Source organism: Somniosus microcephalus, chromosome 22 (genome assembly GCF_052327205.1).
Source record: "Somniosus microcephalus isolate GS21.2 chromosome 22, FLI_Smic_1.0, whole genome shotgun sequence".
In the NCBI taxonomy this organism is placed as follows: Eukaryota; Metazoa; Chordata; class Chondrichthyes; order Squaliformes; family Somniosidae; genus Somniosus; species Somniosus microcephalus.
The window spans coordinates 6,352,199-6,364,572 of NC_141008.1; the positions used below are offsets into that span (position 1 = coordinate 6,352,199).

At 47.8% G+C, this 12,374-nt stretch overlaps 1 protein-coding gene across 1 annotated transcript in view; it reads right to left on the reverse strand.

The window, feature by feature from the left end:
• cux1a (cut-like homeobox 1a) overlaps positions 1-12,374 on the reverse strand; it is a 436,348-nt gene that overhangs the window by 28,544 nt on the left and 395,430 nt on the right. The window contains exon 23 of the mRNA XM_085965092.1: positions 2,538-2,726. Within this exon, the coding sequence (XP_085821218.1) occupies positions 2,538-2,726 (189 nt within the window). The remainder of the gene's footprint in view (positions 1-2,537; positions 2,727-12,374) is intronic.

Here is a 12,374-nt window from a genome sequence, read left to right on the forward strand (position 1 = left end):
TGTAATGTAGGAAATGCGGCGGCCAATTGCACACAGCAAGCTTCCACAAACAGCAATGTGATAATAACCAGATAATCTGTTTTTGTTATGTTGATTGAGGGATAAATATTGGCTCCAGGACACTGGGGATAACTCTCCTGCTCTTCTTTGAAATAGTGCCATGGGATCTTTTATGTCCACCTGAGAGAGCAGATGGGGCCTCGGTTTGACGTCTTCTCCGAAAGACGGCACCTCCGACAGTGCAGCACTCCCTCAGCACTGCACTGGGAGTGCCAGCCTAGCTTTATGTGCTCCAGTCTCTGGAGCGGGACTTGAACCCACAACCTTCTGACTCAGAGACGAGGGTGCTGCCCACTGAGCCCCGGCTGACACATAAACCTGCAATGTGTAACGAACAGTCAGGTTTTTATAACTTTGGCAGTTTTCCTGGATTATTTTCCTGGTGCCAGCCCACAAATGACCAGATTTTATCAGATTCAATTTCACAACTTGCAATGATGGGATCTGAACTCACAGCCGCTCGGCTGATAGTCCAGGACCAGAACCATGAACTAAATAACAATAGCATATAATAACACCATACATTTTGAGTATCTTTCATTTAAAACAAAGGTGACATTTAATTTCCAGAACTTCATTTATGGTAAAGTTTTGCTCCTTTCTATTTAAAAAAAAAGTTATTCTCCCCCATTAGACCTTGTCTTAATGCACCATTCCCCAGCAGCAGCCGGGTCTAGTCCCAGCTCTCGGATACATACTAACTGAGAGCCACTGGATGAACAACTTGGAGCAAATGTCTATCACAACCAGTCCAGTGGGTGGTGCTCCATTACTTCTCAACTCAGGTAGTTTCACAAAATAAGGCTGCAATTCACAGTGAAGAGTCAGGCAAAAATGTACATTAAATACCTGAAAACAAATATATCTCCTCAATGGGTGACTGCCTTTTTTAAACCTATCAAAGAAGAATTATAGCCATCCACTGACTTAAAAACACACTGCTCTGTAATCACCCTTTCACTCCCAAAAGCTTTATTGTCTAAAATTTAGTTTTGAATTCTTAGCCCCTTGCTGAATATAATAGGACCATTGCAGCCATAAAAATGGAACAGGTTTCTGATTGAGAAGCATTAATGCTCTTATTTCAATATACTCAGCATTCCAAACCTGCAATACTTTGGAGATGCCAGGTGAGCAAAGGCATGGGTTTAATTTCAAAGTCGCACTGCAAAAGGACCTATAATGCTCACACTGAATGGCACAATCCTTTCTGTTTGTTCAGAGTACTAAAGGCACTATGTAGCTGTTATACCGATTAACTGAAGAGACCACAAGCGTTAAAATTCAAATTATTTGTTGCTGCAGACACTCCTGACAAAAACAATTCTCCTTATACTGAAATTGAGGTTTGAAAACCTCGACAAATTAAAAACTACGTGAGTAGTAAAGTCTGTTAGTCTTGATTAAGATATATATTTAAATAGGGATTCACTCTCTCCCTAATCAAATAATTCCCTCCTCCCCCGTGACCCTTACACCTGTGAAAGCTGGAGTGTCCTGTGACATTAAGGGGGAAAAATTCGGTTGCTTTGCGCCTCCCGTGGTGCAAAGCACCTAGCGCCCGGGCGTGGCGCCGCTAACGCACCCCCCCCCCAACGAAATTCAGCGGGAGGTTAGCGGCGGCGGCACCCCGCAGCGATGACGTCATCGCTGTACGCAGCGCCCAGCCGCAAACTTGACTCGCACCCACTGACCTACCGTCGGACGCTATGTCCGACAGGGTCAGGGTGCCGTGATTGCGGCCGGGGTGGCACAAATTAAAGGGCAGGTGCCAGGCGGCCATTTATTTTGTGGGCCACCTGCCAGCACCTGCCCCCTCGCCTCCTCCTGCGGGGTGCCGGCCGCGATCGGTCTTTTGCCGACGCCCCGCTCCCCGGTGGTCCAGCAGGGCCCCGGTGTGCGCTGCGCTAGGCCCCTCCCCTTTAATCAGGGAAGGGAGGCCTGCAATACGTAGCACTGTGATATTGAATGGGAGCGCCCCAAGAGGGAGGGGGAGCGCTTCCAGTAGTGCCCCACCTCCTGCTTGGGGTGCTACCATTCAATTTCGGGCACGGGAGCGCTAACTTTTTCGGGGCACTAAAAAGTAGTGGTCCGGCGAAGTTAGTGCCCCAAAGGGGGTGCGAGCCAGTTTTCCCCCCTAAGAGTCTCTGGTGACAGGCTTGGAGTGGGGCGGGAGTACATAACTGTAGTGATCGAATGCGCCCTCTCCTGCAATAGTGTACATTCCAATTTGGGCCCAGACTACCTTGACTTTTGCGCCTCATCAGCAAATTTCTTTTGTTGCACTTACGAAACTAAAAGCCCAAAGAAGCAGACGAAATTTAATGGATATTTTCACAAAAAATGAAAAGTTACCAGTTCATGGACAAAAACAATGGAGAATGCAAAAAGCATATTAAACAGTCTGCAACTTAATATTGTAACAAAGGACCGGTCCACTAAAGTTCAGACTTATTTTAAGATGTCGATTCATTTACCTTTCTTTTCCATTCGTTTCATGTCCATCAGCTTCTCAACATTGCTTGGGTCATTGAGCCAGAGCTGCATGCGGACAAAAGGCTCCCTTCCCTTCAGGCTCAGCTTGTGCCAGGGTTTGGGCCGTGCCAGCAGATCAGACACGGAACCTTGTGTCAGGCCAAGGATGGTCTCTCCAAACAGACGTTGGCCTGTTCGTGGGACACAGAAAACAATCAGCCTACTGAGGCACAAAGCTACATTTTACCAATTATACAAAAAACATTTAGCAATTTTATATCGAAAATTCTTAAATCAAACTAGGACTTCTGTCAGAATTGGGAATAAGGAGGTTGTAGGAGCTGTAATTTTTAAGTCAGTTGTATCCCATTTACACCGTCAGTATAGATAAATAAGTGAATGTGGGAGTATTAATTCCACCCAAATAAATAAAATACTAGTTGGTGAAACCCTTCCCTACACTACATTTCCCTTGAATGCTATATCAGCAAAGTAATATTATGAGCACAGGCTGGCCAGTCTCTGCAGCGAGCTTATCGAGGGTAATGTCACCACTGATGCCTTGACTTTGAAGGCCTGAGTTCTGCAGCATGGTAAACTTGCAAACTTTGGACGGGCGCCCAAAATAAAACCACTGGCCTCATGTTAGGCACCAACATTGTATAATACAGTAAATTGCTTTAAAGTCATAAGGGACATGGTTTATAAGATGAGTTGACAGTGTTTCTACAACACTGAGTTCTGTAACTGAGAACAGTTGGCAGGTTGGAGCAAGGTGGCACAGGCTGAATACGTCACATCTGACAAATTACCGAATTTAGACCAGAAATCTTAGCCCCGATTAATGGGCATCTGACCTGTTCCCACTGAGTGGGGTAGGTTAAAATTGGGGCTAATGTTTTTAATTACATATTTTTAAACTGAACTGAATCTGCATTTTTATTTTTAAATTCAGAATTCCGCCTGTACCTTGGGTAAATTTACAACAGCACCAGTCTTCGGGGATGTTCATTTCTAAATGATGAGTCTCACCACAGAACACGTTTTAAAATGGAACTGTTACAAAGAGTTATAAATAATATTTAAAACTTTCTGTTCTTGTTTTCGTTTAAGTGACTTTGGATGATATTACTGGGTCTGAAGGAGCTGCCATGGCTGACTAATTATCAATAAAGAATTTAGTCAGGGATTGCCTGTTCAACGGAGCACTCTTAAAGTGCTGAGGTTAGTAACCTTTCCACAGAACTATCCCCAGTGATATCACTCGTGCTCACTTTCTAAACAAAAGCACTTTAAAAAATATGACCGATGAGTGAAATTAACAAAAGGATGCAAATCTTACTTTTTGTAGCCATTTCATTTTTAATCAGAGCCCCATCAATAATACTCTTTTAACTTTCCTGAATATCAGTCTGGCCATTTGCACTTAATCTTAATTAAATATTACTCTAACATTCGAGCAGAAATACAATTAGACACAGAGGTAGATTTTCAACGAGCATTGCAGATTGGCTGCCCGACCTTCATTTCTCTGAAATCAATGGGAATGAGAATGGGACGATTTCTAGAATGGGCCATTTTCACACTTGGAGCAAGTTGAAAATCTATCTCAAACAGTAGCTAAGGCACCATTGTGCCTTTTACATACCAATGGCACACAACAGAAGTGACTTCATTTTTGCCACAGCCATTTTTAAACTCTTGCATCATTCAATTGTTTTAAGGAAAATAAATCGTCCAGTGCCAGTCAGTGGGTCATTACCAACCCAAATAGGCAACTCAACTCAACGCATCGAACTGGCCAGGTCTTAAGGTAACGAGAGACCAATCTAAATGCAGGGCTCAGTAATTGTCAATCATTAACAGGTAGCTGCGCCCCTCCGTGAGGATGGGTTTTGCTGGCATTGCTGGCATGCGTATTAGGATCACTCGAGTTATGTGGCAAGGTTTAGGAGGCTGTGTTTATTTTCTTTCTGACAGTGACTTTGAGATGACCTTGTTACTGTTTTCAAGATGATAAAAGAAAATGGACAAAGTTGATCCAGGAAAACTGTTCACTATGGTGAAGGGTTCAAAGCAAAGGGTAAAAGTTAGGGCATTAGGAGTAAGGACAGTCGACCAGGATGTCTTCACACATAGGGCTATAGAAATGGGGGACAAGTTGCCAAGGAAGGCCATTGAAGCAAGCATTATAAGTGGGATCAGGAAGCAATGAGATGTTCTTCTAGAGACTGAAAGGGAATCATGGGGCAGACTGAGAAACGGAGTTTATCTGGGAAAAGGAATGGATTTGCTGGGTTAATGTCTTTTTGGTATTCCTAAAAATTCTTACGTTCCAAATAAGGATGAATGTTTACCAGATCACATTTCTTGAAGCAAGCCAGAAAGCGGTGAACTTTTTATGAACTGGGATTTTTGATCTTAATCTGTATTTAAATTTGACTGTTTTCAGCAACAGTTACTGCCAAGTGACGAAAACAAAAATTCATGAACAAAAAAAATGAGGAAAAAGGAAAACAGTAAAGAAAGAACACTAAGGGGAATATAAAATGATCAAAAGTACCGACAGTGTCCTATTCTAAGGCAGCTTTAGTACAAAGCGATTACAAACCTCTCGTTTCAGCCATTGCTGGTCTCACCGGAAGGAACATTACAGTCAATGAAGAAACTCGGAGCTCCAGACAATCACACTCTAACGACAAAGCCTATAATTCTTTGCTGTCCCTCGCAATTTCGGAATGAGATTTGACTGCATTATAGAAAGCTTAATGTTGTTCTTCCATTGTTCTTAAACAACTAGATACAAAGCTGGGCTACTTTTCATCATCTGTTTATGAGTTTTTTTTGCTTTGTATTATTGTGAAGTAAAAAATGATCAGACAACTAAGGCACTATTTTTAGTTGCTTGTTAATGACTATGTGAACTTCTTTTGACTGGTAATCATTGCACAGTTTGCGTTTTAGATATTATCAGTTCTGAATGTTGATGGGTTCCAGAGGAACTGTTTTTAAGTTCCCAAAGATAAAAAGTGTTGGAACACTCCGCACAGTACCTTCCCTTTGTAATTTCCTGGGGAATAAACCCTTGTGCCCCTCATGTTTTCACCACATCTTTCATTCATATGCTGTGGAATCCCTGGGCCCATTGCTATCAGAAGCACATTTCAGTAATCCAGTGGTTTGAGCTGCTGCTAATCATAGCCTAAGGCTGTGTATGGCCCCATTTCCAAGGGCAGCAAATATAGTCAGAATGAAAAAAGAAATTCAAATACAGCTTTCCTTGTTTATTTTCAGAAAATGCCCCACATTGTGCCTTCAAATGGACCCTGATTTGCATGGAACGAGTTTCAAAACGGTTAAACTTCAAGCATTTCCAACATTTCCTTTTATATGTTCATTATTTTCATGGAATTTGGTTTTGAATATGCAGAAAGCAACATACAGCTTTGCTTATGCTCTGTACACACACACATATATATGATATAATATTATTATATAAAAACAGATCTAAATTACCTGCAAGCAAATTGAAAAGTAAAATGTTATGAAGATTTGGTGTGCCTGAATAAGGCAGGTCAAACACTGTGGCTAATTGTGTTTCGTTATACAGCCCGAGTCAATTCTCTTGGACAACAATCCCAATTACTGCTTTTAATGGGCTCTATCTGGGAGATTCTGGCTTCAAAGAGCACTGGTAATTAGGAAGTGACAAGTACTTTGGGATAATTCAGAAATTAATATTAATGTTTGAGAAGTTTCTTCCTAATCGCTTCACCTGTCAGTATTCTCACTTTTTTTCAAAAAGACTAAAAATTTAACTGATATACCTATCAATTCGTCCAATAAAAAGCGACGAGTTAGGAACGTAACTAAAGGTTTTTATTGACTAAATAACAGAGCCCACCCTCGTGGGGGATCGGGTCCAACAAGGAGGAATGCCAGCCAGTCGACTACCTTTATACCTGGGCAGGTAGGTGGAGCCATGGGCGGAGTCGGAGGTGGTCAGCCCAGGTATAACAGCGCGACAAGAGGCGACCTCGTATAGTGATACAACAGTGAGAACAGTGATAACAATACAACAGTGGTAACTATAGTGTAACGATAGTGAACGATAAAAGTGGTTTACCACATTCACCCCTTCTTTAGATTTGAGTCCGGCGGGGTGAAGTGTACTACCAGTTCTGGTATGTCAGTCTGTCCGGAGGCCTCGTAAGCCTCTCCGATTGTCGCAGCGGCGGTGCTGCATTATCCGGTGTTAATGCTGGTGTCTGCGTGGTCGGCGAAGGCTCGTGGGGTTCCGGCATGCCGTCTACCTGGGCTGGAATTGGGGGGGTGGTGGGGGGGGGGTAAAGGTGGTGTCTCCGGAGTGCCCGAGGTCTCGTAAGGAGACAGTGTCCTCCCGCCCGTCTGGGTAAGCCACGTAGGCGTACTGGGGGTTGGCGTGCAGGAGGTTCACCCTCTCGACCAGGGGGTCCGTTTTATGGGCCCTCACGTGCTTTCGCAGCAAGACGGGCCCCGGAGAGGTCAGCCAGGTTGGTAGAGTGGTTCCCGTAGTCGACTTCCTGGGGAAAACAAACATTCGTTCATGGGGGGTGGCGTTAACGGCAGTGCAAAGTAGTGACCGGATGGAGTGCAGCGCTGTTGGGAGGACTTCCTGCCAGCGGGAGGTTGGGAGGCCCTTAGACTTTAAGGCTAAGAGGACGGCCTTCCATACCGTCGCGTTCTCTCTTTCCACCTGGCCGTTCCCTCGGGGGTTGTAGCTGGTGGTCCTACTTGCTGCAATACCTCTCGCTAGTAGGAACTGACGGAGTTCCTCGCTCATGAAGGAGGAGCCCCGGTCACTATGTATATAGTTCGGGAACACGAACAAGGCGAAGAGGTCGTTCAGGCACTTGATGACCGTGGTACTGGTCATGTCTGGGCAGGGGAAGGCAAAAGGGAAACGGGAGTACTCATCAACGATGTTGAGGAAGTACACATTGCGGTCAGATGACGGTAGAGGCCCCTTAAAGTCGATGCTCAGGCGCTCGAAGGGGCGGGTGGCCTTGATCAGGCTTGCTCTGTCCGGCCTATAGAAGTGCGGTTTGCACTCGGCGCAGGTCTGGCAGTTCCTGGTCATGGTCCTGACCTCCTCGATGGAGTAGGTCAGGTTGCGGGCCTTAATGAAATGGTAAAGTCTGGTGACCCCGGGGTGGCAGAGGTCGTTGTGGAGGGTCTGAAGTCTATCAATATGCGCGCTGGCGCATGTAATTCGTGAAAGAGCATCAGGGGGTTCGTTCAGCTTACCTGGCCGGTACAAGATATCATAATCGTAGGTGGATAGCTCGATTCTCCACCTCAAGATCTTGTCATTCTTGATTTTGCCCCTCAGCTTGTTATTAAACATGAAAGCAACCGAACGTTGGTCGGTGAGGAGGGTAAATCGTTTGCCTGCCAGGTAATGCCTCCAGCGCCGTACCGCCTCCACAATTGCCTGGGCTTCCTTCTCGACCGACGAGTGTCGGATCTCGGGGCCCTGTAGGGTCCTTGAGAAGAAGGCCACCGGCCTCCCCTCCTGGTTAAGGGTAGCGGCTAGGGCGAAGTCGGATGCATCGCTCTCCACTTGGAAGGGGATGGACTCATCCACTGCGTGCATTGTGGCCTTGGCTATGTCTCCCTTGATGAGGGAGAAGGCCGCGCACGCTTCCTCCGTGAGGGGGAAGGATGTGGACTTCATGAGGGGTCTGGCTTTGTCCGCATAATTGGGCACCCATTGGGCATAGTAGGCGAAGAGCCCCAGGGTTCTCTTAAGTGCCTTAGGGCAGTGGGGGAGGGGTAGCTCCATGAGGGGGCGCATTCTTTCGGGGTCGGGGCCGATGAGTCCGTTCTCTACTACACAGCCAAGGATGGCAAGGCGCGAGGTGTTAAACACACATTTCTCCTTATTGTAGGTGAGGTTCAGCCGTTGGGCTGTACGGAGGAATTTCTCCAGATTCACGTCATGGTCCTGCCGGTCGCGGCCGCAGATGGTGACGTTATCTAGATAGGGGAATGTGGCCTGCAGTCCGTTCTGGTCAACCATCCGGTCCATCTCCCTTTGGAAGACCGAGACCCCGTTGGTGACACCGAAGGGGACCCTAAGGAAGTGGTATAGGCGCCCATTCGCCTCGAAGGCGGTGTACTGGCGGTCCTCGGGGTGGATAGGGAGTTGGTGGTAGGCCGACTTAAGGTCGATGGTCGAGAATACGCGGTATTGTGCAATCTGATTGACCATGTCAGATATGCGGGGAAGGGGGTATGTGTCCAGCTGGGTGTATCTGTTTATGGTCTGGCTGTAGTCGATGACCAGGCGATTTTTATCGCCGGTCTTAACGACCACGACCTGGGCACGCCAGGGGCTGTTGCTCCCCTCGATAATGCCCTCTTTCAGGAGGCGCCGCACCTCAGAGCTAATGAAGGCTCTGTCCCCAGCGCTGTACCGCCTGCTCTTGGTAGCGACGGGTTTGCAGTCGGGGGTGAGGTTAGCGAACAGGGAAGGTGGCGGCACCTTGAGGGTGGATAGGCTGCAGGTGTTACGCGGTGGGCGGTTTAACATTCGCTGGTTGTCGACTGTGAGTGGGGGGAGGGGTCCACCGTATGCTAGGGTTACACTTTGGAGGTGGGATTGGAAGTCCAGCCCTAGTAGGACGGCAGCGCAGAGCTGGGGGAGGACGAGGAGTTTAAAATTTTTATACTCCGTACCCTTAACCAACAAGGTCACAACACAGTAGCCGCTAATGTCCGTGGCGTGGGACCTCGATGCCATCGAGATTCGGTTGCGCGTTGGCAGGACAGGGAGGGAGTAGTGGCTCACCGTGTCTGGGTGGATGAAGCTCTCCGTGCTTCTGCTGTCGAACAGGCAGGTCGTGGCGTGGCCGTTTACTTTGATGTCCATCATCGACTTGGACAGGTGGTGTGGGCGGGCTTGATCCAGAGTGACGGAGGCTAGTGTGTAGGTAAGCGAGTCGTTGTCGTCTGCGGGCGAGGCGGTCGTCGGGTCCGGGGGCCCGGTGGCAGTCGGGCGTGGTGGGTAAAATGGCTTCTCCCACGAGGTAGGACAAAATGGCGGAGAAGATGGCTGCCCCCATAACTCACGAGGCACTATTGGGGTCAGTTGCCTTGATCAAAGATGGCCGCCCCCATGACTCACGTGTGGGGATGCTGGCCTCAGTTGCCTTGAAAGAAGTGGCCGCCCCCACAGTTCGCATGAGGCACTGCTGGCCTCTGAAGATCCGCTCCTGCAGGCCTTAGAGAAGTGGCCTTTCTTCCTGCAGGTTGAGCAGGTAGAGTTCCTGGCTGGGCAGCGCGACCTCGGGTGCTTCTCCTGGCCGCAAAAGAAGCAGCCGGCGGCCCGATCGCGGGTGCCCGATGTCGGAGCCGGTACCGGGGGTGGCGGTCCCGGTCGGGTCCGGGACGCCGACGCTGAGGTAGGTCCCGGGGGCGGCGCTGCGAAGGGTATTGCGGTAGGGGTCGGGCCCGAGTCCCAGGGTCGCGAGCAGTACCTGGAAAACGCCTCCTGGTCCTGATGGGCCACCTCTAGGGAGAGAGCGAGGGCTTCAGCTTTGTCCAGGTCGAGGTCTTTAGCTTCAAGCAGTCTTTGCCGTGAGTAGTCGGACCGTAGGCCTTTCACAAAGGCATCGCGGATATTATCTTCCGTATTTTCAACAGCCGTCACCGCTTTAAAGTCACAGTTCCTGCCGAGTGCTCTTAGCGCCCGTAAAAATTCAGCTACAGACTCTCCTGGCTGTTGCGGGCGGGATCTCAGGAGGTGCCTGGTGTACATGTAATTTACCGGGCTCCGGTACTGCTGTTTCAGTAGGTTGATAGCGGCCTCGTATGTAGTCGTGTCCTGGATGAGTGCGTATACTCTCGGGCTCGCTTGGGCGTTCAGAACTCTTAGTTTGGATCTCTGAGGGACGCCGGATTCTTCCAGGTAGGATTCAAAGCAGTCCAGCCAGTGTTTGAAGTTGAGGGCTGAGTTTGCTGCCTGTGGGTTTAGATCCAGGTACGGTGGTTTGAGGGCTTGCAGCCAAGCCGGCTGGTGTGGCTGGTGTAGCCCGGTGTCTGAAAGCTGCTGTGGCTGTGCTTCTGGGAGGGCTTCTGGCTGGCCGGTAGTAGACATCTTTAAAATTTAGTCAATAAAATTGATATACCTATCAATTCGTCCAATAAAAAGCGATGAGTTAGGAACGTAACTAAAGGTTTTTATTGACTAAATAACAGAGCCCACCCTCGTGGGTGATCGGGTCCAACAAGGAGGAATACCAGCCAGTCGACTACCTTTATACCTGGGCAGGTAGATGGAGCCATGGGCGGAGTCGGAGGTGGTCAGCCCAGGTATAACAGCGCGACAAGAGGCGACCTCGTATAGTGATACAACAGTGAGAACAATACAACAGTGATAACTATAGTGTAACGATAGTGAATGATCAAAGTGGTTTACCACATTAACTTCAATCATTTACTCCTCAATTCTCCTCACAGATACAAGGTGAATATCTATATATATAAAGCACAAGTGCTGCGCTATGGCTCAGCCAGTTGATTCAGTGAGTAGCTGTCCTATACGGACTCAGAGGGTCACAGACTGGATTACTGGCCTTCGCTGAGCTCAGCTGGAGCAGTGGCAGCAGTGCTATCGTGGGCCTCAGCATTCTGGTTTAGGGAGGGGAATATTGGCCAGCATTCCCACCTTTGATTGCTTTCCAGCGACCTCTACTGGAAGTGCAAGTATGCAAACATTATGGAGGCAGGATCCGACTTGGCTGTGCTGGCTCCCACAGCTGGATAGCCCGCTAACACTCACTTTCAATCTTCACACATGTGTAATGGCACGGAGCACCTAGCCCCCAAAACCATCCTTAACAAAGTCGCCAATGGCTTCAGGAGGAGAAAGGTATTGACCAGCTAGTATTCATAACTGAGCTAGAACAGGAGAAACAGACCCTCCAGCAGGATGGGTTGCAGCACAAATGGCAAAGAACTATCGGGAAGCATTGCAGCCAATAAACCTTTGGCTCAAGGTCCTGCCATTATTGTGACTGGACTCTCAGGATGCTAATACAGGAAACTTTTGATTAACCGGCCCCTAAATAACCAGAACGCTCTATCCACCGGCAAAATTCAGGAGTCGGTTCAGGTAACCTTTTTTACTTTTAGTTACTTTTTTTGACTCCATTTGTTGCTGTGCAAGGGTGTAGCTGAAGCTGTTGCTAAGCTACAGAGACGCTTGCAACTTGTGCCGATTGTTTTGAAGCAACAGGGTTTGTTGCTTTATATGGAGCTCTGAGCTCCGAATCTTTTACTATAGCGTTTGGTTATCCGGAATTGTTGATGAACCGGCACTGCGTTGGTCCCGTCCGTGCCGGATACCAGAAAGTTTCCTGTACTGGCAGGATTGCTTGTGGAAATTTTTATTGGGGAAAATGAAAGCGAATGTCACAAGAAAAAACAGGACTACAGAAAAAAACAGAAGAACACAACAGGACAAAGAAGAGAAAACTGGGGAAAGAAAAGTGCGGAAAAGATACAAGGAAAGCAACGGCATTAGCAGGTCCCTGTGTTGTTGCTGATGGTGAGTCAGAGGTTATGCACTGTTGAGGGGGTGGGGGGAGGTTGCTGGTGTGTGGGAGCCATCCTTTCACCTCAGCATATCTCTCACAAACTTCTTTCCATATCTTTTCAATGTGTCCTTTCATCACTGAAAGGATCTGGAAATAAGTTTGTGAGAGATACACTAAGACACGGTGAAATAACTGTTTTCTAATTGGTTCCTGGGAAATGAAGAGTGTTTTCCTTACCCACGACTGGTAGAAAAACAT